General features: G+C 47.3%; 1 protein-coding gene across 3 annotated transcripts in view; it reads right to left on the bottom strand.

Moving 5' to 3' along the window:
* The window catches only part of Mtus2 (microtubule associated scaffold protein 2), a 362,594-nt gene that overhangs the window by 73,847 nt on the left and 261,200 nt on the right, over positions 1-27,547 (bottom strand). For all 3 annotated transcript variants that reach the window (XR_005976596.1, XR_005976595.1, XM_041678087.1), the window contains exons 7-8: positions 23,778-23,876; positions 18,229-18,440 (exon numbers count right to left, since the gene is read on the bottom strand). Coding sequence is in view for 1 of the 3 variants with exons in the window: in XM_041678087.1 (XP_041534021.1) it covers positions 18,229-18,440; positions 23,778-23,876 (311 nt within the window). In the remaining 2 variants the exon portion in view is untranslated. The remainder of the gene's footprint in view (positions 1-18,228; positions 18,441-23,777; positions 23,877-27,547) is intronic.

Genomic DNA, 27,547 nt, shown 5'->3' with positions numbered 1-27,547 from the left:
ATAAAGAAACTGCCTTGGCCCTTTAATAGGACAAAAAATTAGGTAGGCGGAGTAGACTGAACAGAATTCTGGGAGAAAGAAAACCGAATCAGGCAGTCGCCATGATTCTCCCACTCCAGACAGACGCAGGTTAAGATCTTTCCTGGTAAGCCAGCTCGTGGTGCTACACAGAATATTAGAAATGGGTTAGATCAATATGTAAGAGCTAGCCAATAAGAGGTTAAAACTAATGGTCCAAGCAGTGTTTAAAAGAATACAGTTTCCATGTAATTATTTCGGGGCATAAGCTAGCAATGCAGGCGGCCGGGTGCCGGGGATGCAGCCCGCCGCTCCTATTACAACAGCCAATGGAATAGGAAGTCAACAAGTCAAAGACATATAAAGTCTTCTTTATTTTTAGATTGACTTTCTTTTACATGCATGAGTGTTCTGCATGTTTGTGTGTATGTATGTATGTTTGTCTATGCATCATGCCTGCTGCCCATTGAGGTCAGAAGCGGCGTTCGATTTCCCAGAACTGGAGTTATAGGAGTCATAAACCACCATGTGGGTACTGAGGCCTGGACCCAGCTCCTCTGTAAGAGCAGTATGTTCTCTTAATTGCTGAGCCATCTTTCCAGCTCAAGAACAAACGTCCGCATTAGCGGCTGGACCTGGAGAGCAAATACTGTCCATATGTATGCTACAGCAAGCAGCCTGCGCCCCCACTGCCTCCCAGAGCAGCAGCATGGCTGACAGTTTACTGCTCAGGATAGAGGGTGAAACGTGCTGGCTGGTGCCTCTACGGGTACCGGCACTGTCCACATGACTTCATGTCTCCACCGGCATCACAGAGCACTCTAGGAGCCCAGATGGCCATGCTCCAGGATCCTCATCTTCCACTGTTTCCACTTCAGCAGTGGCGTGTCTCTGACGGCGGTCCCCAAGCAGAGACAAAACCTCCTGCCAGCACATCTCCACTCCTACCCAGCTTATTTCCCAAACACCTACCTCTCCACCCACCCACCCATGCTCCCATCTCCGTGTCCCTACTGGGGTCTACAGCCTGTCTTCTGCTGCATGCAGTCTGCTCCTGGGGGTCTCTTCTGGGCTCTGTGCCCATCTGCTGTCCAGATGCATGTGTGCTTGGGTCACCCTCCACTCAGAGGCTTCTCTCTGCTCTGAGTGACCCGAGTCCCTATCATAGCTCAGGTTCCACGGAACTTGCTCTCCGGCCCACTTCCCCAACCCAGGGCTTTTCCTCATCTCCTTAGCTCTTTCCCACTCCATGGAGCTGCCACGATCTTCCTGCTGTGTGCTTTTCACACGCAGACCGACACCTTCGACCTTCTACAAGGTTTCTTCAGGAACACTTTCTTCTGTCTCTGCACATGTGCCATGTCCTAAAGCAAGCCACACTCCCTGATATCGCTTTTCATATTGGCACCCGAAACATGGTCAATCCCCTCACCAGATGGCACGAAGTGTGGCCTGCTGGCCCTGTGTTCAATCCCCAACCCTGAATAGTTTGATCCCAGGGCAGGAAACTGGATGGTGTTTGGGTAAACAGTCACCTACATGGAGTGCTGGGATTTCAAGTCACTTCCTTGTGGGTGATCTCAAGTTTCCCTCCTAAAGGACTCAGGCGATAGACAAGGGCATTGAAACAGAAGAACTCTGCTTGGTGGCCAGGGCCGGGCTGAACGTCTGCCCTTCAATGCCGAGCTTTCTCTACTGTGTCTCCTCTTCCTTTCCCAGGCTAAGTTTCAGTCCGGGCGCCGTTCACCAGGCGGCTGCAGAATGTCACGGAGAACACAGGCTACAGTGTTAGCGCCCCTGCCTCAGATCCCAGCCCTGCTCTGGTTTACTTTTCTAAAGGAACTCATTTGTCTGAGCCAAGACAGTGCTCAGTGCAGAGTTAACATAAAGCTGTGTGTGGTTAGCACCTACCTGATGGCTGGGGCGGACACTGCAGGCATGCATGAGAAAATGGCTAACTAGAAAGAATAATGACAAATGAACGATTCCAGCACCTGCCTGCTTTCCTGAACGGGTTATTCACGCCACTGAGCCTTGGTATGTGCTGCAAGCATCGCAGCTTGTATGCACACGGTGTCAAATCCATCGCCTTCACCGAGTCACGTATCAGCTCTCTGCGTCCTTTCTTGTCACAACCACAGACTTCACTCTCACCGTGCCCAGGCGCCTTTGCCTGCCTCATTTCTTCCTGCTCTCTGCCCCTTGGCACTGGCTCCCCCTGAATCTGGATAAAATCCCCAATGTCTGTTTTCTTAGGACTGACTTCAGCTGCTTGCTCCTGACTGCGGAAAGGATTCTATCAGGCCACAGAGGATAACTTGGGTTATTTCCTTCCCTTCTTTCCTTCACTAATTCTCTCTAAATCAAGGTCAATGTTTTGGAGGAGCTGCAGACAGAGAGAGTCACCGTGTGGGAAGCTATTTGGTAACATGTTAAACTCCACTTGTTTCTCCCTTGCTGGTGAAGGGTGCGCACCCAAGAACTAACCTCCCTGCATGTATTCTTTCTAGAAGAATAAGTAACCTGTTTGAAACAGAAGTTAATGGGGAAATCACTCTATCACAACTCACTGGACATGTCAGAGCACCCCCAGAGGAATGAATGTGGGTGCAAGAGTCCCCTTCTTTCTGGGAAATCTGCACTTGAAACTGCTCTCTACAAAGATGAAGCAAGTGTAACACACGTCACGTCAGATAACAAGATAAACTCATGACAGCTCACACCTCCAAAACCATTCTCTAGTGCCAACTGAGAGTCCCAAGTGTCCAGTGTCAGGGTGATGTTTGTCATTCCGACGCTAACATGCCAGCCAGAGACTGTCCCTCTAAAGGGGTGTCATGAGAGAGGCTGACAGACTGTTGCTACTCCTCCTTATGTGGATGGGTGCTGGAGAGATGGCTCATAGGTTAAGAGCACTGGTTACTCTTGCAGAGGACCCAAGTTCAATTCCCAGCAACGACATGGCTCCTCACAATGAGACCTGTAGCTTCGGTTCCAGGGAATCTGATGCCCTCTTCTGGCCTTCTCAAGCACTACACACACACAGTACATGTAAATACATGTAGGCAAAGACTTTTAAACATAAATAAATAGCGGGCAGAGTGAACAAGCAGAGGATAGTTGGATGCCTTCAAGTCTTAGGGCTGCCACTTCCAACTGTGCACCCACAGTTTCGCCAGACTCTCTTGAGTGCTGTTTTCTCTCTGGCATCTGAAAGACCCTCTCATGAACTTAGCTGCTTTTACAGCTCTGAGGCCTCATGTGCTAGAACCCAGTCAGTCAGCACTCTGCATCCAGTTCTGCAGGTCCAATGCAACAGACATTACACCGAATGCAGAGATGTGGCTTATTAAAAATATGTCTGACATGTAGTGACAAAAAATGTCCTATCAGCATCCGGAGTCAACCACTGTTTGTAGCAAAATTAAATCAGTGGCTCCCAACCTTCCTAATGCCGCGACCCTTTAATAATATCTCTTGCTGTGGTGACCTCTAAACTATAAAATTATTTTCATTGCTACTCCATATCTGTAATTTTCTGTTATGAATTGTAATGTAAATATCTGATACACAGGATATCTGATATGTGATCCCTGTGAAAGGGTCATTTGCCCCTCAAAGAGTTTGTGACTCACAGGTTGAGAAACACTTGGTTAGATCATGATTCTACTTGGTTGAACCTCACACCATACCATACTCAGAAATAAGCCACAACAAATGCCCTAGCCAAACCAGGTGGGCTGAAAAAAACACTGTCTCTTGTCCTCTTTTCAAGATTTTCTCTATCAGAAGGTAAATCTTCGGACTTCCAATCAAGCATGGGACAGTCTCTCCTTTCTTTTCCAAGAAGTCATCTTTTCTTGCCCATCATTCACAATGGACTTGGGCTTCCTCACCATTCTGGTGTCTGTGAGACTGGAAACATCCCATGGAGTTCACATGATGCGACTGTCTGTTTGCAGAGGGCAAGCTGCAGTTCCTGACCCTCCTCTGCTAACACTGCTTACTCCTCCAAACACTAGCCTGTCTAGTGAGCACTGCCATGGCCATCCGTGTTGGCACCAACAATGAAAATCTCATTTTCCAAAACCACTCATTGAACCTTCTCATTCATCTGCTCCAAGAATCCCGAGTCTCTGGATGCTTTGCTCTTTAGTTTGGAGAAATTTTAATTTTTTTTCCCTGTCTAATTTTTTTTTTGTTGTTGTTTGTTTTTGTTTCGAGGACTTGAATCTTCACTAAGTCCCATTTTCACTTTCAAATTCATACGTTCTTCAGCAGCTGTGTGTGTGTGCATGTCTGTGTGTGTAAGCATGTGTGTGTGCAATGCCCACGGTGGCCAGAAGAGGGTGTCAGATTCCTCTGAATTAGAGGAGCTGTGAGCTGGGAACTGAGCTCAGGTTTGGTGCATAAGTAGTAAATGCTCTTATTACCTGAGTCATCTTCCCAGCCCTAAGCATCTCTCTTGCTTAGCACAGAAAATGCAGTCTCTTCAGCTCCTCCCATCTCCCTTCGTTCTGGTTTCCACTCCACAAGCCAAAATGCTATCACAGGTCAGACTGCTGGTGTGTGTGCAGGGGGCCTGTCTACCTCCAAATCCATGAATCAGACTGTGGAGGCCCAAAAATGTGAGCCTATTTCCACCTTGTCTGATGGTCAGAGAGTTGAGAGGTTGCCCAAAACGGTTGACAAGTGTAGCTACACAGCCTGACTCAGGATGTGATTACTTGGTTCTTTGCTATTAAGATGGCTCATACAAATAGATCCATTCCATCCTGACATGGTCAGGATGCACAACTGTATTTCTGTTCCTTCTTTTATAATATGAGGTTACCTGGGGAATGGCTGCCTTCAGTGTCTAGGGTGGCTTCACTGCCTAAATATCAGAATGCTAATGCCTTGATGCCTCAAAGTGTTAACAACTAACTCCTCGAGTTTCCTTTGTGTCATGTTAAAGAAGTCATTTGTTGCCTTCTTCCCCCTTTTGTATTGAGGTATAAAAGCTATGGAAAACTGAACACGGATGACTTCAGTATTCACTGGCATGCCCTCCTGATACTATTCTATGTTTTCTGTTTTATTATTTTTCATGTATCTCTGAATTCTTTACTAATATTTCTAAATCTCCATGTCCTTATCCTGGGAAGAGGTGTTCTTGTATAGGCTGATGTCTGACATCTGACTACCAGTGTGCATGCAGGGAGTCCATCACCCTGCAAATCCTTGAGTACTCTCTGATTATTTCCAGGAAGTTCACTGTTCTCACACCAAGTCACCTGCCTCGATTGCAGGGTCCAGTGTTCACAAGCATGCTAGTAGCTTCCTCACATGGCTCACACCAATCCTTCACATCCAGAACTGTGCCAGGGTAAGGAAGCTGCATTGATGGTGTCCTCACCCTCTCAAAGGAGACTCAAAGTCCCCAGAGCAACTACAACCTGCCAGAGTAGGTACATGAAATCCATGTTCCTAACAAATTGATTAGCCAATGCATAAGGCTTGAAGCTACATCTGCCCTCAGCATACGGCTGACGAGATTGCGTTTCTAAGACTCAGTTACTCAGGCCAAAGTTGATTCCTTGTATATGAATAGTGTTTGGCAAATGTAGTAAAGACAGATTAATTTTTTCTAAGTATTTAAAACCCTACCTCTACTTTCTTTGGTTCTTTGAGCCAGAGCCTCACAATGTACCTAGGCTGGCCTAGAATTCACTATGTAGGCCAGACTGGCCTGAATGTGAGACAAACTTCTTGCTCCAGGCTTCTGAGAGCTGGGATGAAAGGCTTGAACCACCACGCCTGGCCTCCATCTCTTGATAACTCTCCTGGGAATAGAAAACATCAGAAGCTTGCACTAGGAAAGATAAGTTGCATATTCATAACCTATGTTGATGCTTCAGATACATTGGCCACCTGACTTGGAACAATATTTGCGTCTACCATGGTAGCTCTGCTGGGTAAATTTGACTGTTGTCAGAAAAAGATGTCTAAGGCAATGATTTTTATGTTCGTCTCCCATTGAGTGATAATACTGGGCCAAAAGGGTCCCGAGAAAGTGCTTACATTGCAGTGTGTTTAGTGCCATTAGCAGCTCCTCCCCCAAATGTGGGTGGAGAGATGGCTCAGGCCTTCAAAGCACTGGCTGGTCCCCAGCACTCGCCCACAGCCATCTGCACTTTCAGTTGAGAGGGATCCAGCGCTCTCTGCTGCCCTCTGGAGGCACTGTCTTACAGATGTACGTGCAGATAAGATGTGCATACACATTAAATAACTAACCTCCTCCAACCTGACCTCTGTGGAGCTCAAGGCTGCTCCTCAGTGGCCATCTGGAGCACGCTCCCACAGCTGATGGGGATGCAGCCTGCTGGGTGGGATTGCTGCCTCAGCTTATACACTCCTGCTTTCTTCGGTGTTACTCCTTTTAAAAAGAACTATTCCTCTTTTATTTATTCCTTATTTTTTTCTATTAAGCCTCAAGTTTTCAGGTTTTGGTCTAAGGATTATAATATGAGAACTTAGACTTTCTACATGTCATTAGAATCAGTACATGCCCACTGTGAGTGGGGTGTAGAAACATACAGCCACTCTCCCCTGTTCTTATTTTCTTGGACAGATTTCCATAATTATTTCATCTTCTGTATTTATCAGTTTGATTATGCCATGTCTTGGCATAGATCTCTGTTAAGCTATCTGAGGCTCAGAGAACTTGAATCTGTAGGTTTTTTTAAAAAAAGAAAAAAAAAAGATTCATTTTTATTTATGTGAATGTGTGTATGCCACTTAGGTGCAGGTTCACTCAGAGGCCAGAGAGGGTGGACCCCCTGGGTGCTGGAGTTAGAGGTGGCTGGGAGCCTCCTGACACAGATGCTGGAAACCAAACTCTAGATAAGAACAGCAAGCATTCTTGGTCACCTCTTGAGACATCTCTCCAACTCCATCTGAGAAGTTTTCAATCGTTCTTTCTTTTCTGCTTGTTTGTTTAGAGACAGGGTCTCACTATGTAGCTGTGTCTGTCTTACAACTCACTATGTAAACCAGGCTGACTTTGAACTCACAGAGATCCGCCTATCTTTGTCTCCCACTTGCTGGATTAAATACATGTGCCCCTAGTCTGACCCAATCATCATTAAAAAAAATATTTTTAGGGTCCTATTATTTTCCATGAAGCCCAGGTGAGAAGTGGAGATTTGTAATCAATAACGCACATGTTACACTGACAGCAAATCTCCCCTGTTTGCCATTTTGACCACTAGCCAAGCTCCACGTGACCCACCAGTCAATAAAATACCAGTCAGAATAGCAGAAGGCTCAGACCATAGCTGGAGGCAGGAGCTTTGCACGGTATCTCCCCCCTCCCAGCTTTATTATTAGGGACAAATAAAAACTGTGTACTAACATGTGCAATCGCACATGTTGGTATGCGCACACGTGGTGAAGCTACTACCACCCAGCTAATTGAGACGGTCATCACTTCACGTGGCTCCCTTTGGGTGTGTGCTTGGTGAGACACTTATCATTGCTCTTGGCAAGTGTAAACTATGCGATTCAGAGCTGCTGACTATACCCACCATTACAGCAGGTCTCCAGAATTTATTCCCAGTCTTGAGTTTACTTTACTCCAGCCCTCTGTCTAGCTGTCACCCGGCCACACCTGTCGCTACCTGCCTACCTTCTGGCAATACTGGGAAGCTCAGGTGAGGAGCTTGGTAAGTGTTGCATGGGGATGGGCCTGGGACTTTCTTGAAAGAGATCCTGTGTGATTTCCATTTGATTATTCTGAAAACTAGCTAGCATTTGACAAATCCATGATGACTAAAATATTACACAAGACAGGATTTGATTAAAAGGCACCCAAGTTATCCACAAAACAGGGGTTGAAATACCTTCATCATGAAGGTTAAATGAAATTATGTTCGTAAACATCCAGAGGCAGAGTTGTGCCCATTATACTTTGGGGCTTATGATTACATTCCCCCTAAACTGTAGATGCTTTTTTAAAAAGTGGTTTCTATTTTGAAGCGATGGGGCTCTTGGGTCTGTACTAACTGGACATTATGGCCGTGCCTATGTCGCTGGGCTCAGAAGAGCCAGCCTGTTATACCAGCAGCTGGTTTCACTGCTCTGGACTTTTGTGAACTCCCTGCAGTACTGCGTGTCCTACTGACAATCTTCCTGATTTTAGGGCAATCTTCTAGTTAGTTTCTGAACTGGCACAGAGATGGAAAGGGTTTATCTGGCTGACACTCCCACACCACACTCCATCGTCAGCGAAAGCCAAGACAGGGAGTGAAGCTCAACCGCGGCTCACTGGCTCGTTCTCTCTCGCTTGCCTCAGCTACCTTCCTTATACAGCCCAGGCCAGGCAGCCTAGGGACGGCAGCACCCACAGTGGACTGCGCCCTCTCGCACCAATCAGCAATAGTGGAAATGCCCCACAGGTCATACTCGCAGGCCAATCTAATGAAGGCAGCTCCTCAGTTGAGATTCTCGCCTCCCAGGTGTGCCTAGACTGTCCCAAGTTGGCCAAAACTAGGGCATCAGTTTAGTGGGAAATTAGTAGAGCCATCTTATAGAATCAAATGCCAATGTACAGAATTCTCAAAGGATTAATAAGATATTAAATTATATAACCATTCTGCCTCTCTTTTTGATAATGTCAGCATAGCGTATCTTTCTCACTGTTTTATTTTAAATTTTATTTTTATATTTAAATGGAGATCCTTGTAGACAGCATGTAGTTGGGTTCATTAAATAACTTCAGACCGCCTGTCTTTTAGTGGGTTTAATTAAGTCACTCACATTCCGAGTGGTTGTTCATATAGTTGAGCTAACCGCTCTCGACTGTTTTCCATGGCTTGTCCTTATTCTCTTCAGGGGCTAGATCACGGGTGTGGGTCTGACTGTGTGTTTATGCCATCCAGAATTGCATTCATGACGTGCTTTCTGGGCACACAGCCTGCGGCATCACGCACACCTCTTCTCATTGTCTTCACGATCTGATGGTTGGGAAGGGGCGTAAGATGAAGGAAGCTGTGTGCTTTCAGTTTCAAATGGGCTAATCTGTGTTCCATCGAGGTAACATGGAGGAGGAGACATTCACTCTCTTGGACAATCCCCCCAAGAATGGAAGGTAGAGTTGGTGTGATTTTTCTGAGCACAGATTCGCAGCCTTTTATTTCTAGACGGCGACCTCTAGGTGGCACCACCGCCGCTTCTCTCAGGCAGGTTCTGCCACCTGACCACAGTGAGCCAGGGACACTTAGTAACTCTTTTACTAACGAACTCTTGATTCACACTTCCCTCAGATACCAAATTCTAGGCACTTGCTACTTCTGTATCTTTTTATGCACCATCAGGGACCTGGCCTGGAACTGCTCTCTCATTTGATGACCAAAGCCTGGGGTTTGCCTGCTTCCTCAATCTTTGCCACATCTCCTGTCTCCTTGGGGCCTCCCTCACACGCCCTGGCTCCACGCTGGTACTTGCAGGGGGAGCAGGATGGCTCTTAAGACACGGGTCCTGCCTTCTCCCGGGTCTTCTGTGAACACTCTGCTGTCAATGTCCTCCCTTATTTCCTCATTTCCAGGTAAGCGCAGCCACTGGCTGGTGTTTGCATTGTTAGTGACTCCTGTTTAGTGACACCCAGGCCAGGTGAACGGGGACACCTTCTGTGTGCCATCCGAGACAGGTTCTCACTTACAGCTCACTACGTAACCCAGTCCGGCCGGAAACTCTGGCCATCCTCTGCCTTAGCCTCCCAGGTACTAGGATTTCAGACCGGTCCTCAGAGAAATATCATTTGTGGCATTTAAGGATAAGACAGTCTTAGAGTTTGACAAGCTCAACGAATTCTCAGAACACTCACTCTAGGTGTCCCTGGAAATAACACAGTTGGCCATTTCTCTTTATTAAAAAAACAAAATTGCAATTAGGCCATTAGCAAGCTCATTTCCAGAAAAATCAAATCTAGAAAAGACAATGAGTCTGGTCCTGGTAGAACAGACTCTTCCGGACTGAGACAGTAAGTGCTAAGTTTATTAAAAACTTCTCTTATTTAGTTTGTTTTCCTTTGGTGGACTTTACAACATTTAAGTGATCTAAAAAGAAATTTCCAGGGCTGCCAAGATGGCTCAGTGATTAAGAGCGCTGGCCGCTCTTGCAGAGGACCTAGGGTTGACTCCCAGCACCCACACGGTGTGGCTCCCAGGAACTCCAGGTCCAGGAGATCTGACACCCTCTTCTGACTTCTGAGGACACAGGCAAACTCAGGGTGCATTTACATACACCCAAGTGAGCATTCATATGCAGGAAATAAAAATAAATTAGTTCTAAAAACAAAGAAGAAATTTCTAGTAGAGATTCTGTGGTTGCACAAGGCAAGAATGCACAAAGGTTGGGAGGAGTGTCCCCGGGCCTGTCCGCCCTGCCACGCTCTGACTGGTAAAGAGTACTCAGTACTTCATCCCGGATGAGTCAACAGGCGCACACTTCACTCTGACCAGCTACTTGCTGCTCACGCAGGCCAGGTTCCTAAGGCATTCAAGGAAAGCCTTTTTCTCCCTACACAGTGCCCATCCATGACAAAATGATGTTCTTTCATTGGAAGGATGAGCAGATGAACAAATGAACAAAATGGGGTGACTTCACGCACAAAGCGCGAGAGGTGAAGGGATGGGGGCAATGGCTCTACCTCAGTCAGGTATTGGGTTTTACTCTCCTGCACCTGACTATCAAGTTTACACTGTCATCAACAAAGTTGGGGTGCCTCGGGCCTTGCACTGAGGATCTTCGTAAGCAGGAGAAGACTTGGCTCTCTCGACTTATTTTCTAGTTGTTCTATGAACAGCCCAGGACAGGGGTCTTTGGGGAGGACTTTTACCTCCTGATTTGGGGAACATTTAGTATCTGTAGATTATGCTGTGACACGTCTCAGAGGAAAAGTGGGCGCCTCACTGCAGGGGCGGGTGGCTACTTCCATGTCACACAGCCTTCCTGTATTGCTGCATCAGGGAGTGAGTACCACTCCGCTAACATTCGTACCGCGCTCTTTGCTGACTGACTGTCAGGCAGCCCAACTCCTAACAGTTTCTCTAAGGCTTTAGCTTTTCAGACAAAGTAAAGGAAGAGAAGGTGATGGCAGGGCACTGTTTACGGGGAAGGCGCACAGCGCTATGGTGATAGGTCAAGGACCGAGGGGGCTACTCCGAATATCAAACTGCTTCTGCTTCCGGTCAAGCGTACTCACTGATCATGAACATACTTGGGGGCGGGGTAGGGGAGCAGGAGGAAGAGACGCCTGGAATGGGAAGTCCTTCAGCTGGTGGAATATGGCTTCTCTCTTGCTTTCAGGGCAGGTATTCATCCGACGAAGCCTCAATTTAAAATCTGACTGCTTTCAATGGTGAGAGCAAGCCAACTGTTGCTTAGGAAGGATTCTCCCTCCATCCTCGCTCTTCTGCATCATCAGGCACCCTGCTTGACTCAGGACTGGAGCAGGTGCTGTGGGGCCTTAATGAAGACACTGGGGAAACTCCGCCATGAGGAGCCTGCCATCCTCACAGAGGAACGTGGGCCTCTCAAACAGAGCCTCGGGCCTAAAACGATATTCAGACTTTCGCAATGGTTCATTAAGAGCTTAGAGAGAGGGAGCGGACTTGCCCACCAGGGAGGCAGACACACAGGCTCTGCTCTGGCGGCTCTCCCCTCTAGTTCACACCCCCTCATTCCCAACGACTGCTCCTCCGCGGAACTCTTTCTTCTCACTTGGTTCGTTGTAAGGGCAGCAGGCCAGAGATGGCTCCCGTGTCTCCTAAGAGCAGCATGCATAGCTACCCAGCTTTGAGTTATGTTTTACCATGTGTGATGCTCTTCCCCCTTCTCACACGGAGCAGAAGCAGCATAGAGGCTGGGGCCGGGATGGAGGCGGCATTGATGTACGGCGCAAAGATACGGCTGTTGGTTCCATTGTGTTCTGTAATTGTCATCAGAGACCTGCAGGTCTCCCCCAGTGTCCCCAGACATCATACGAAGGTGACAGCTATAGCAGCTGGAAGAATTCAGTGAGGGTTAGAGTAATGTCTCCAGAACCTCAGGTAGTCTGTCACCTGGGGCTGGGCAGTTATTTGGGAACCCCGGACCACTTTCAAGTTTATTGAGGCTTCCACAAGCCCTTCCACATGGCAGAGGCAGTCGATCAAGAAAGAGCTCCTGCTATTGCAGATAGAACCTTTTAAAAATACACACCTCTAAGTATTAACACACACCCACAAAGCCAGAAGAATAGAACGCTAAAAATCTTAAGTCTAATGCTGGGAATTTGGGTTTGTGCATTTCTTTCTGCTCTTTCGTATTAAGAGCTTGTTTCCAAACTAAAACAGTAAGTCCAATGAGATGACTGTAAGTACGTTTTTCACTAAGTTTAGAAAACACATGCTATAGTTTGGCCCATATGTTCAGCTGAAGATAAAGTTTTCCTGTCCAACTACCTACTCCCAAATAACCAACATGGAGGCTTAATATTACTTATAAATGCTCAGGGTTGTTACTAGCTAACTCTTACACTTAAATTAACCCACATTTCTTATCTATGTTTTACTGTATGCTCATGGATTATACCTCATTTTCTACACATCTGTCTCCTTAGTGACTGGCTGGCATCACCCCAAACTCAGCCCCTCTTCCTCCCAGCATCCTTAGTTTGATTGTCCCACCTAACTTATCTTGCTTTGCTATAAGCCAATCAGCTTCTTTATTAACCAACAACAATAACACAAATTCACAGTGTACAAAAGGATTACTCAGCAGCACAAGGCTTTGCTGCAGTGATACTGTGGGAAGGTGGAGGATCCATCATGATGGAGAAGGCCTAGAGGTACTGAGGTCACATCTCTGAGTGGGGAATGTGGAACTTCAAATCCCTCTTCTTTCTTCTTCTGCCCCCTGGCTTGTGACATGAGTAGTCTTTTCTCTGGAATGTATCTCAGCATTGCCTCAGGTTTTCAGAAATAGTATTGGAAATCTAAGACATACAGAGACTTTTCACATCGACTCCCATGCCTTTTCTGCCTAATCTATAATACCTAAAAAGCAGAAGACACGATCTACTTTCACAATCAGTGTGAATTATGTAAACAAAATTCAGCATTAAATTATTGGATAGATATAATAAGTCATATTAAAATAAAAAAGAAATAAATACACCTCCCCCCCCACACACATAAATACTCAATGAAAAACACTGTTGGTTGTACAGGACCACTGTCTGGTCCTATTTCATAGATCACCACTAGGGGGTGCTACAGGGTCGCATTTGGAGAAACAACAAACCGAAGAGGAAGATTGCAGCTTGTCAGCGGGACCCTGGAGTGAGCCCAGGAGGGTCATGCTCATTACCACATCCCTGGAGGTTTGGGACCATGTTTTTCGGCAGGTCTGCTTGGCCTGCCGAGGGGCAGAGCTGTTAAGAGCAGGCAGGTGTGAGGCTATGCTGGCACCTACGTGTGGCATCTCAGAATCCCTGGGCACTGGGTGAAGCTGTCAGAGCTGACCGCCTCCACAGTCACTCTGCTAGGATGGGGAGTCCAGCTGGGCTTCCATGCTGTTACCAGAGACTAGATGAATTTTCAGTGCGTCCTTCAAGACACATTCAGCACTTTCAGGACAAATTTACCATAGCAACTGAGCTGGATAGACCAGCCAGACTACTGTTTATGGATAAAGAGCCAGTAGCCCTTATAGGAAGTGCTTAGGGACAGAAATGCTTCTGATTTTTTTTTTCTTCTTCAGAATTCAGGATGTTCTTACAGTGTACATACCGAGTTATCTCGGGGATGGGATCTAAGTCCGTATACGGAGTTCAAATAAGTTTGGTATGCACCCTTGAAGCACAGGATAGAGGTAGTTTTATTCAGTATTTTAAGAGTGCCACCAGTCTTAGGAGCTCCAGTGTGGAATGTCGAGCTTGTGCCCTGTGAGTCTTCAAAAGGTTTCGGGTGTTGGACCATCTCAGATTTCACACCAGGGATGCACTACCTGTATAATGACATCTAAGCGGCCAGGCTCGGCGTCCACTCCACACATTGTGCCCGCCTAATCTCCTCCTGAGAGCAGAACCATCAGGTGGGTTCTGGAGATTTCCTTGCCCTCGCAAAAGATCGCTCTCAAGGATTTCCGCCAAGTGCCTCTCCTCATTAACCCTCTACATCCTCAAATGACGACGACCTCAATTGACCTCAAATGACAAAGAAGTAGCCTCCGTCAGTCAGAAGCGGAGACAGCCAAGACTCAGGACAGGGGACAGAAGCATGCAGGCGGGGAGGACACACACGGACGAGGCTGCTGTTGCCATCAGGGACTATGGAGACACGTGGAGAGCAGGGAGGGACCTGTTTGGGTCTCCAGAGGCACAGGTGGTATTTCCGCTGGCCAGCACGGTGTCTCTCCAGTCCACCACATTCTGCCACTCAATCCACCATGGCAGCGGTTCTCAACCTGTGGGTCGAGACCCCCCAAACAGGGGTTGCACAGCAGATCTCCTGCACCGCGGATCTTTACATCGTGATCCCTAACAACAGCAAGACCACAGTTGTGGGGTAGCAATGAAACACTTCTGTGGTTGGGGAGGGGTCACCGCAGCATGAGGACCTGTATTAAAGGGGTGCAGCATTAGGAAGGGTGAGAACCCCTGCACTATGGACCGCAAGAGGTGTGTGCTCTGGGGAACTTACAAGTGAATACACAAAAAGAGACTCCGTTTGAGGCTGGCTGCAGAGACCATGTTTTCTTGTGGCTGGTTCCCTCCCATCTGGGGACATTTTTTTCCCCCACACAGGGACAGTGTATCTAACCTCCCACAGGGGTGACATGGGTGCTGCTGCTCCGTAGTCCTTGAACCTCCAGAGAGTCCCACTATTCGAGGCTTCACCCCATGTCTGACCTCTGGGCTCCATCTGCTAATGGCAGACCACGTACAACCCCCAATGGACTGTGGAAGCCAACGATGACACCAGTTACAGATTCTGCCTGTTTGCTCCCTGACCATGCCACCACAGCCCCTTTCTCCTGGGGTTTATCTAGAGGAAGAGGAATGATCACACACATGGTATGGATGCTGAAATCCTACGGACTGTTTTAGAGGCCTGTCTGGAGCTGCAATTTTACTGAAAGCAATGGAAATCATTTCTACCATCCCTCTTGCTGACGAACAGGCCTGGGCAGCCCCCCCCCCCCCCCAGTGGTAGGGTCTGTTTGTTTTTGTTTTTTTTTTTTTTTGATTTTTCGAGACAGGGTTTCTCCGTAGCCTTTGGTTCCTGTCCTGGAACTAGCTCTTGTAGACCAGGCTGGCCTCGAACTCACAGAGATCCGCCTGTCTCTGCCTCCCGAGTGCTGGGATTAAAGGCGTGCGCCACCACCGCCCGGCTCAGTGGTAGGGTCTGATGGAGAAGCCTACACGTCGCCTGCTAGCTCTCCCGGGCTTCTAACTGAAGAGTCTTGTACGTGCCATGGAGAAATACAACTTGTGGTCAGCAAGAGGTTTCCTGGGTCAGAGAACTACAACACTATGTGAGTGGATCCTTAATTCTGGCCCAAAAGCTTCTTACTTGCTATGGTGTGATGTGGGAGTGATTTCTTTCTAATCTGTTGCTTTCATTGGTTAATTAATAAAGAAACTGCCTAGGCCCATTTGATAGGCCAACCCTTAGGTGGGTGGAGTAAACAGAACAGAATGCTGGGAGAAAGAAGCCGAGTCAGGAGTCGCCATGATTCTCCCTCTCCAGACAGAAGCAGGTTAAGATCTTTCCTGGTAAGCCAGCTCGTGGTGCTACACAGAATATTAGAAATGGGTTAGATCAATATGTAAGAGCTAGCCAATAAGAGGCTGGAACTAATGGGCCAGGCAGTGTTTAAAAGAATACAGTTTCCGTGTAATTATTTTGGGTATAAAGCTAGCTGTGCGGGCGGCCGGGTGCCAGGAACGTATCCCGCCGCTCCTTATTATTTTGGGGGTTAGCTAGCCGGATGGCGGGACGCAGCCCTGCCGTTCCTGGTTCAACAATGGTGCCATAAGGTTTAACTTGTAAAGCACAACACACATTTTCAAAGACTCTTTCTGTGCCCTGGGACGTGTTTACTTGGATGAAAAAGTCATGAAGGCTTTGCGTGACTCTGGGAAGGCCAAGCGGAAGGAGCAATCATAGCGGGCAGTGTCACAATGTAAGTGTGCTCAGTTAGCTCAGCAAACACACGACTTCCTTTCCTACCGAAGACTTGACAGCCTAGGGAAAATCTGCACCTTACTCTAGACAAACTGCCCGCTTCTGCATACCTACCATGGTGAGGCTCGCCTCCCTGCCACATAAACATGCATTTGTAACGTATAATTCATGCAGGGGTAGACTGTAGATACCCATCACTCTTCATGGACACTAATATGACCAGTCCAGAAAGATGGGCAATGTAAATTTGTTACTGGGGTGAATTTTTCTGGTTGTGGAGGAGGCTGGGACTATTGGTAAACATGAATCTTTACCGTTAGCCATGCACCAATGCTGCCCCTCCAAAGAGCAGCTCGGTAAGGGACTCTGTGCCAAAAGCTTAAGAACAGAGGAAAATCAAGGCAGAGGGAAGAAAGGGCAGGTTGTTTTGATCCACTAGAGGGCAGGGAGGGAGGGGACAAAAGGGCAAAGAGCTGCCCTCCACCCTCCAATGCCACTCCGGTGATTAAGGAAGAAGTCTGTGGCCACCATGCAGCTTAAGGTCTTATTGTTTTGTGTTTAAAGTAGCTCAAGTTCTAGACACTCCACTCTCTTATCTGGGAGGCATTGATACCATACTGTTAACACTTCCTATTTATGCACGCCAGAGGACCCTGGTGTGGAGCTCAGAATGTTCACCCTTTTATAGGACTTGGGTGTGTTTCAGCCTCCAAAACCTCCTACTGAAAAAGGGGGCCTTGAGAAAGAATTCATATCTGTCTCCTGGGAACAGACTAGCTCCTGGGAGAACCGTTGGCATAAGACGGTTCCGTGCTTGTCCTGCCGCTCCCTTCCACATGCTCACTTGCCCTGTGTGGTAGTTTGAATGTCACTGGTCCCCATCATCTCATAGGGAGTGATGGTATTAGGAGGTGTGGCTTTGTTGGAGTGAGTATGGCCTTGTTGGAGGAAGTGAGTCACTGTGGGGGTGGGATTTGAGGTTTCCTATGCTCAGGATATTGCTCGGTGTCTCAGTGAACTTCCTGTTGCCTACAAGCTGAGATGCTGCCATGCTCCCCGTCATGATGACAAGGGACTGAACTTCTGAAACTGTAAGTGAGCCACCACAACTACATGTTTCCTTTATAAGAGTTACCATGGTCATGGTGTCTCTCCACAGCAATAGAAACCCTAACTAAGACACCCTGCTTCCTCTCTCCCACACGCCTGCTTGCCCTTCTGCTCCACACCATGATGTAAAGCAGTCTGAGGCCCTCACCAGGAGCCTAGCAGGTGCTAGAGCCATGCTCTCAGGTTTTCAGCCTCTAGAACTCTGAGGCAAAATGAACTTTCTTTTTCTAAACAAACTAACCATTCTTAGAGATTCTTTTTTTCTAAATGAACTACCCATTTTATCAACAGCAACTCTGAAAATGAGCATTGTATTTGGATCTCTAAAATAAAATTAATTTTCACTGTCAAGCACACGTTGGCATCCAGATGACCCCAAACGTCCGCAGACAAGAACCCAGCATTCTGTATTTCTAGAGAATCAGTGCTCAGCGAAGACCCTTCTCTAGCCCATGCTGTTGGGCTCAGAGGAGCACACCCCTCAGGCCCGCCCCATACATGTCCCACCAGAAGCCAAGGGAGATGACGCTGAGGTTCTGTCTCCTTGTGTCCGCAGTCAAAACACCAGAATGAGCCCATCTCGTTTTGAAAATGCAAAGAAGCACACACTGTCTTGTTCAAACGTTTCCTCTTTGAGCTCTTCATATGTTTCTTTCTTGCCCACTTTTTTTCTTCTGCAATCAAGGTCATTTATTCTTCCTTTTAGACTAGTTTCTTTGACTTGTTTGGGGTTCCTGGAATATTCTAGAATGCTGCAGGAGATTCACTATCCCCAAACTCTATCCCCCAAACGCTAACCATTGCATACATTTTCCATGAACATCGCTATCAGCTCCAGGGCCCAAGTGGCTGAAAAGACCTTTAGCAATGACAGCCATGGCCTTACCTTTCTGAAGAAGTGTTGCGTGGAGACAGCCAGGGCGTCGAAGCCACGGATGGCCCTCTTCAGCTCCCCGCGAGCCAGGCCCAGCTGCCTGGCCTGCCACTCACACCTGTCCCTCAGTCGCTGGGCCAGCTGCCGCTCTGCCTCTCGGGCCTGCAGGTCAGGCTTGGGTGCAAACCCATTCCGAGGAGCAGTGGTCCTCTGCTTTGGGTGCCCTGTGAAGAGAGAGAGTGGTCACTTGTGGTATTCTGTTCAACTGCAGCCTTTAACAGGAGCTTCCCAGACCCATAATAGTTTTAACAAGACCTCAGAGACTGAGGTGGGACCTCACAGGTGGCACGCCTTAATCTCTGGGACTTAGGCAGAATTGCTCCTCAAAAATTGCCTTCATGTGATGAAAATATGTTCTATTCCAGGAAACACACTGAAAGGTTTTAGGCATCTCAATCCTGAACTGTGCACTGCCATGACATGTTCAGTACTGAGAAACAAGCGGGCGGCTTCTGAGGCAATCTCAGCAGAAGCAAGGGGAGGTTTCCTGTTGGGCCCACGGGAAGACAGGGTCAGAGGCTCTGTGGAGAAGCCTCTCTCCCATGGCTGCTGTTTTTCATCTTTCCGTGGCAAGAAGGCTGGTGATTTTATAAAACTCTCCTGCACATTAGTCACCGTGCCGAGGCACTGAGTGTCTGGCGCCTTTATGATAGGAGACGTTTCCTCCAGAAATTCAAGAAAACCACAGTGAACTAAGGCTGACCGTCAGCACAGTCCACGGGGTCAGCTCTGAGCTGTGCTGCTTCCCCTGCCCACACTGCCGTGTGTGTGTGTGTGTGTTTATAGATTTATAAAGTTATTTCACTTTTATTTCTCTCTCTGTGTGTGTACATACATGAACATGTATGTGAGCACACTACAGGTCAGAAAAGAGTCTAGGAACTGGAGTTAAAAGCAGGTGTGAGCCACCCGACATGGGTGCTCAGGACTAAACTCAGGTCCTCTGCAAGAGAAGTGTGTCTCCATTTCTATTGTTTCAATTGTTTCTATTGTTGTGATGAACACCATGACCCAAAACCAAGTTGGGGAGGAAAGGGTTTATTTGGCTTACACTTCCACATCACTGTTCATCACTGAAGCAGTCAGGACAGGAACTCAGACACAGCAGGAACCTAGAGGCAGGAACTGGTGAAGAGGTGCTGCTTACTGGCTTGCTCATCATTACTTGCACAGCCTGCTTTCTTATAGAACCTAGGGCCACTATCCCAGGGATGGCACCACCCACTATGGACTGCACCCTCCCCCATCAATCACTAATTATGAAAATGTCTTACAACTGGATGTTCCCTCTCTGCTGACTCTAGCTTCTGTCAAGTTGACCTAAAACTAGCCAGCATGGTTATCATTAGGTTAAGGAAATGAATACTCCCATTGAAATTTCCTTTTTAAGCTGGCATTACTATTATTACTATTACCATTACTATTACATTGCTGTCATTCATGTACTCAAAGTTCCGGTATTCAGTCAAATGCAAGCAGGCAGCTCACATTTCTCCTCTCGGGGTCACCCAGCAACTGACATCTTGGCCAAGTCAGCGGCTCCCCTAAGAACACTCACTTTTGGAGCCAACACAACAAACTTAGCTACACTGTGACATTAAGTGACTCAAAGAAACAGTCCTTGTTTAGGGCTCCTCGTTGGCTGTACCGTAATTCTCAATCACTGTCAAGGGCTGGCCAAAGCCCAGGCCCCAGAGCTTCCCCACCAGGAAGGAAGCGCTGAGAAATTAGGTTGGCCATGGACTTCACTTTTGCTTCGTTGAGAAGGGTTTGTGATGGTGAATCTTAATCTTCACTGTGGCCGCACAAATTTACCATTTTACCAATATCGTGCCAAGGTCCTTACCTCTAAATTAGCAATGATCAAAGAACTAGATGAGCACTCACTCGCTATGCCCAACAGACAGCTGATTTGATATGCTTCTTGCTAGGATTTTAGATGCTTCATGTCAAGACTTTTAAGGTCCCACATACTTAATTCTTGCTATCGAATGTTATCTTTATGTCTGGTGTCCTGCTAGGTTCAGTGGATGAGCAAGGAATGAGGTTCATCTTGGCCTCTGGCCAACAACTGTCCAAGAGGGACCAACCCAGATCCCTGGCTCCTCTCTGCCCAGGGTGCTTCCCATTTCCTCATTTGTGGGGCTACTCTATGTCTCCAGCACACCCCATAGGGTTAGGAGCTTGCCCTAAGTCTAGACTGCATTTCCACTGCCCAAGTCCTGCCCCCGGTCACAGTTTCTTTCAAACCACAAATCAGGGTAGGGCCGATGGAATGTATGCTGACCACAATGACATGTGACAGCTTAGTCCCAGCGGGGAGGCCAGTAACTGGACATCAGCACAAAGGCAAATGTCAACAGTTGTTTGCGTGCAAAGTCTGAGCTCTCGACAGTTTGCGTGCCAAGGTGAAGCACTGGGGAGGCCACGGTGTTTGAAAATGGAAAGCAACTATTAAAAATTCATTTGCAGCATCCAGTCACTACCTGAGGAGAGCCAGAGATGGACAGGGTGATTTAATCCAATCTGCAGAGCTTATCAGATACAGTAACACAGCCGAGCTGGTGCCTGCGAGCTGATAATACGATGGAAGGCCATGACCTTCACACTTGTAAACAAGGTGGAAGCAAGGACCAGACACAGCTTTGATGGCTTCTCGGTTGGAGGGAAAGTCCTCTGTGGACCGTGCTCAACGTCCTAGCAGAGGCAGATCCCAAGGGCACATGAGGGGAGTTCCTTGTGGACTTGAAGATAGCTTTGTTTTTATGACCGTAAGCACGGTTAGAAGGATTTCTGAGACAGAATTCTTTTCCCACTCAGTACTAAACAGGACTACTGTTTGCCAAGGGTTGTCCAGTGTGCTGCTTGGTTTCTGTCATCTTGACACAAACTAGAGTAACGCAGGGACTGCCTCCATCTGACTGGCCTATGGTCAAGTCTGTGGGCTATTTTACTGCCATTTTACTTGAATGCAATTAACCACCCTTGACCTCTGAGGAGGAGGGAAGGGCTGGGGTTGAGTGAATAAGCAATTCTAACTATGTGCCGAAGTGTCTAGGTGTCCCTAAAACATGGGGTCTGGAGTTGCTGGCCTGGCTAGACACATCTAGAGAGCACTCTCTAAAGCCACAGGGATGGATGCTGTCAGCAGGGGACCTTTCTGGTTCCCATCCTAAGGACACTTCACCCCGATGCTCATCTGTGCCTACTTATGACTTTCAGGGAAGCCACTACTTCCACTTACTGGTGAGTTACACAGATGAGCATCGGGGTGAAGTATCCTTAGGCATTGGCAAGGAGGTGGGGGGACTGAAAGCTTTAGGCACTACTGCTGGAACCGCAAACGACAGATCACTTTAGGAAAGAATTTGGTGCAATTTAAAGAAGTTGAGTGTAGTTGTATTTTTCTTTAAGCTACCAACTCACAAAAATGACATGAGACTTATTAATTAAAAAAAGCTCAGCCTTAGCTAAGGCTAATTCATAACTGTTCTTACAGCTTGAATTAACCCCTATCTTTTAATCTATGTTCTTTTACACGGTTTGGTTACCTTTACTCTGCTTCCTCTCTGACTGGCTGGCAACTCCACCTTCCTCTTTCCAGCATTCTTTCTCTGCCCAGAGGTCCTGCCTAGCTCGCTATTGGCCATTCAGCTTCCTATTACACCAATCACAGCAATTCATCTCCACAGTGTACAAATATCCCCCAACAGGTAAGCATATCATTACTACATGAACCATACATCCGGGGTCTTAGTTAGGGCTGTATTGCTGTGAAGAGACTCCATGATCATAGCAACTCTTAGAAAGAAAAGCATTTAATTGGGTGGCTTTTAGTTTCAGAGGCTTAGTCCATTATCATGGTGGAACATTGCTGCGTGCAGGAGAAGTGTCTACATCTTGCTCTGCGGGGAGCAGAAGTGAAGACTGTCACACTGGGCATGGCTTGAGCCCGCCCCACAGCGACACACCTCTTCCAACATGACCACACCACCTAATAGTTCTATTCCCTATAGATCCATATATTTGAACACTTGGTCTGTTGCTACTGCTTGGGTAGGCTTAGGAGGTATGGCCTTGCTGGAGGAAGTCATCACTGGGGGCTGGCTTTGGGGTTGTAAAGCCCCCCCATCATCTCTAGTGACTGTTCTTTAAGCTTCCTGTTTACAGTATGGGGTGTAAGCTCCTGGCTTTCTGTTCAAGCCACCATGCTGGCTGCCTGCTGCCCTCAGTGACAGCTCTTACACCTCTGGAACCTTAAGCCCTAATAAACTACTTTTATTAGTTGGCTTGATCTCCACCAAGTCCTTGCACAACTTCTAGGAACCTTTCATTTGGATCTGACTGGGGTGGCGAGGAAATAAAGTACAGACAGACAGATGAACACATGGACAAAAATTTGGGATTGGGTGGTCTGGGCTATTGACTGGAGAAACCAAAGTACCCTGAGGCTCTCTGTGTTTAATATATAGAGAGGTGAGATTATGACATCCGCTGAACAAGGAGGCAGGGTTATGACATTAGCTGAACAAGGAGGTGGGGTTACGACATCCGCTGAACAAGGAAGTAAGTTTAGCTAATCATCTCAGCAGGTACAGTCTCGGTAGAGGAACAGGTCTTCAGGCTGTGAGCATCTAGTGGGAGAAAGCAATGGTGGCTGTATTTTGTACACACGGTCTCCCTCTGAGTCTGAGGCACTGGGTTCCAGACATGCTGTGTCCATGTCAACAGCATGCATTCACTTGGGACTTCTGTGTGGGTCACGCAGTTTCGCTGCAGCAGCAAAGTAACTAACACACTGGAGAAAGGGGTTACTAAAGACGACAGCAAAACAGAAGTGTATTACACGATTCCGCATCCGTGAGATCTTAGGAAATACAAACTAGACAGACTAGACCAGAGCTGGCTGGGATTGGGGTGTGGTGGGCTGTGCACATGGGCCTGGCATGACCATCAGGACATTCTGGAAGAAGATGGATGTATATTTTCTCCTCATTAAAAGCTGTTAGCTTCACAGGTAAGAGCACATGTCAAAACTGACCAAGATGTACACTTTACATATAGGTGATTTAACCCGTATTGATTTTTAACTGTTTGGCATTTTACTGATATAAATATTTCCATATTTCAACTTTTAAAACATTCTTCTATTTTAGGCATAGACTAGAAACAGTCCAAAGCTAGATATTATTACACACAGCCTCTGTTTCTCTTCCTTTTATGAAATACTACTTGAGCTGAGACCTTCAAAGTGTGATTTGTTTCCCAACTGAATTATTTTCACATGTTCTCATAAGAGCTCATAGCCTTTTGCAAAGAAAGTCTCCCACATTTATGTGGCATAAACTCTTGTTTTTATAGATAAAACTCATGTCCTCGGGTACAGAATGAGGAAACCCCAGCCCCTGTGCCAGGCCAGCATGCACACATCACGGCCACTTGAATGAACTCAGTGCCAAACTAGGGCCTCACAAAACAGCACCGCCCACGCGTGTAAGTACCTGGTGAGTGAACCTTGCTGGAAGATGACGCTGTTCTCTTGGGAGACGACACGGCAGGTTTGTTAGCTTCTGTTTCTTTCTGTGATTCTTTCTTCGTTCCTACATAGGGTTTGTAAAGAGGAAAGAAAGAGAAAGGGGTGGTTATGGGAGGCACTGCGTAATCAAAGGCAAACAAAACAACAAGGAAATCGCTGGATACTTTGTTATAGTCAACGCCCCGGTCCCTTTGCCTGGGAAGTTGACACATTTATAACAAAGGGAATTTAGTTCCCAGTGCCACCTAAAATAGGCCCACTTGTCTCTAGTTTGACCACAACACCACTTACGCTGGTAGGCTCAGTACCCAATGACCTCACAAAACACCTAGGGATTAAAATGTCATTGTACTTAGGCACCAACTTGGTCTACTGAGGACAGGGAGGGATGGGATAGGTAGAAATACCTGCCGAGCCACTGGGGACCTCATTGGGCTCTAATTCATTTCCAGAGGTGACCTAGAGATCACCACCCCCCTCGGTTGTAGATGAGCCTTCCTGGATATTCCAGCTGGTGGGGCTGGAGGGATAACCTGGGCATGGGGGACCTAGCGGCATGTGTAGATGCCCTCAGGAGATGACCGGGGCTGCAGAGTGCCTTCCCTCCAAAAGCTGAAGTCTGCTCACTGTTGCTAGGTAAACTGCCATTGTCAACAACATGTCCAGTCGTTCGTGTTCTCATGAGACCATGCGAGGAACTCTCTCCAGGCCCGTGCCCTGTTGACACTGACAAGCCAGGCATGTAATTTGACAGACCCCAAAGGTTTCTGTACAGCAATCATATGTTTGGCTTCGTTTAACAGAGGCCTAATTGCCAGCATGTGAATGGGTAGATACTGTGCCCATTTTTCTCCCTGATAGGGATTGTTCTTTTAGTTTGCAGAACAGCCCTTCCCCTGATATTGAAATTATGTTTGGCCAAGTCTCCCTCTTCAAACATTTTAAGACCGTCCTTCACTGCCAGTAGTTTTAGGTTTTAACATGTCTGAATGCACACAATCCCCTACCCATTTCCAGCTCTGAAGTCCTGAGAGCAGTATTAAAGGTTTATATGCCCACACACATTGACGGTCTATGTGTGGGGCTATGTGACGGTCTATGTGACGGTCTATGCAGGGGGCTGGGATCTGGAGGCCTTGAGAGCCCGCCCACCATCTCCTCTTCTAAATTTATCTGGTTATTTGCCTCGTTTTACTTGGTAATTTAACTTTGAAATGGGCTCAAGAGCATAAGAAAAGGAATTAGTTTGGGGTCCATGTTTTCCCTCTCCAGGGGAAGAGTCCCTTCATGGCCAGCGCAGAGTGATTAAGGACGCCCGTGGTGATCTACTGAGACGCCTCTGCAATGGCTGCCTAGCTCCTGCCCTCCAAAACATCCCCCATGTTTCCCAGCCATAAGTGTGTAGCCATTGTCAACCTGACACACCTGGAGAGAAGGACCCTCAACTGAGGAACCGCCTCCATCAGATGGGCTCTTGGACTTGTCTGTGGGAAGTTTTTGTGACTCCTAACTGATGGATGAGCGCCCAACCCTACCATGGGTGGTGCCCATCCCGAGGCGGGAGAGTCTGGGATACATCAGAAAAGTAGCTGAGCAAGTCACGGACAGCAATCTGCATTTTTCATTGTCCTCTGCTTTAGTTCCTGCCTTCACGTTCCTGCCTTGAGTTCCTGGCTTGATATCGAGTCTTCGATGATGGGTTGTGACCTGTCAACCGACTAAACCGTTTTGCCCCCAAGTTGGTTTTGGTCATGGTGTTTATCACAGCAACAGAGAAGCAGACTAAGGCAGTGTGGGGAATTCAGACGTGTGTACCAGAGTTATATACCCACCTATCCAAAGCAGACACGTGTACCAGAGAAACGTACACACCTCCCCAAAGCAGATGTGTGTACCAGGGAAATGTACACACCTATCCAAAGCATACGTACACAGCTATCCAAAGTAGACATGTGTATCAGAGAAACGTACATACATCCAAAGCAGATGTGTGTACCAGAGAAATGTACATAACTCCCCAAAGCACATGTGTGTACCAGAGATACGTTGAGACAGAGTTTCTCACTGGGACTTGGGACTGGCCAATGAGGCTAGGGCAGATGGCTAGCGACAGTCAGGGAACTGCCTGTCTCTGCCTCCTTAGTGCTGGGATTTCAAGCATGCACCACCATGCCTGGATTTCTCGTGTTCTGAAGATCAAACCAAGATCCTCACAAGGCAGGCATTTCAGTCTCCAAGCTATCTCCTCAGTCCTATTTCTGATACATTTTTAGAACCTGCCTTCTGCCCGCCCCTTGCGGATTTGTACATTGAAACACAATCTCCAGTATGATGGCATTATGAGAGGCGGGGCTTGGGGAAACCTTACTGCCAATCTCCAGTAGGATGGCATTATGAGAGGCGGGGCTTGGGGAAACCTTACCACCAATCTCTAGTATAAAGGCATTATGAGAGGCGGGGTTTGGGGAATCTTACTGCCTGCTGTTTATAATGCACTCACCTTGCATTTTTAAACAGCAGGCTGAATGGGATTAACACAGAACTTGTAGGTGCTGAGCTAGCCTGGGGTACTCAATCACATCTAATGGGGCTGGTGCCAGTCCTTTCCGTCTAATGCGAGGGTATGAATGTTCCAGAGCCAAGGTCACAGAGCTATTATTGGTAACCACTATGGGAATCTGGTTCCAATTTTAAGTGCACCCCCACCTAACCCCCACCATGCAAATTCTACATGGTAGAAACAAGCAACTCACCAATGCTCACCCATAATTCTGTTCCACTTTTTCCAACAGTCACGTGGAAACAGATTATTGTTCTAAGTGGTCTTTTCAAAAGCCAAAAGGTGTGTGCAATTAAAAAGAAAGAAGGTGTCCAGACAAGTTTCCTGCTGGCGAGTAACTTCTCGTGTGTGACACAGGCCACTGATGTCACATCCACCCTGTGCCAGCTCCAAGTACAGGGCTCTGGGCACAGTGTGAGCTTTGCACTTAAATGCATAGGTTTCATCCAAGCTTGCAGTCTTCTGTTTTTGTAACTTTGGGCAACTACCAGGTTTCTCCAACCAACTTATCAAGGGGGCTGCAATGTCAGTTTGATCCATTAATGCTGATGCTGCCCTGTTACTTAATAGTGCATCTATGGGCTAGCTAGACAGTTCACCCTCATACGTTGACAGCTCAACGTTCAGAATCACTCTGAGAAAGGAAGACGATGTATTTCAGGCTCCTATTTTCTGTGCCCCTATGCTGACTGTTGCTTCTCAGTACGATTCCTCAACAGTCATGATGAAGCTGGAGAACCAATCTTTACAGGACACGAGAATAATTAAGTCATACTCTTCTTGAGTGGCATCTGCACGCCCCATTTCACAAAATTCAGCAAATTATAACTGAGCTCATGAAGATACATATTAATGTCCTATTTGGGAACCTTAAGTCAGAGTCGTTGTCCTTTACAACCAGCCAGTCTTTTAATAGATAAATAAAAGTAGTATATTAGAAAGAGAAGCAGCTTTGGGGAAAGACAGACCTCACCCCAAGTCCTGATCAGCTGCCTAGATACTCTGACACTGGGAAAGCCAGCTAGCTCCCCATCTATAAGCAGAGGAAAAGTGGAGTTTTATCATATCACTTGGTGTTTAGGAAGAGAGACAAGAGCCCTTGGGTGAAGACTGGCATGAGAGTATGTTTATGTTGGTGGTGGTGGTCATCAAGATGGCTAAGTGCCTGCGTCGTC

This window comes from Microtus oregoni, unplaced genomic scaffold, assembly GCF_018167655.1.
Source record: "Microtus oregoni isolate MIOR12 unplaced genomic scaffold, Mior012 000029F_ref0000214, whole genome shotgun sequence".
NCBI classification, from domain to species: Eukaryota; Metazoa; Chordata; class Mammalia; order Rodentia; family Cricetidae; genus Microtus; species Microtus oregoni.
Note: the sequence above shows the minus strand (reverse complement) of the source record. Positions and strands in the feature narration are given on the sequence as shown.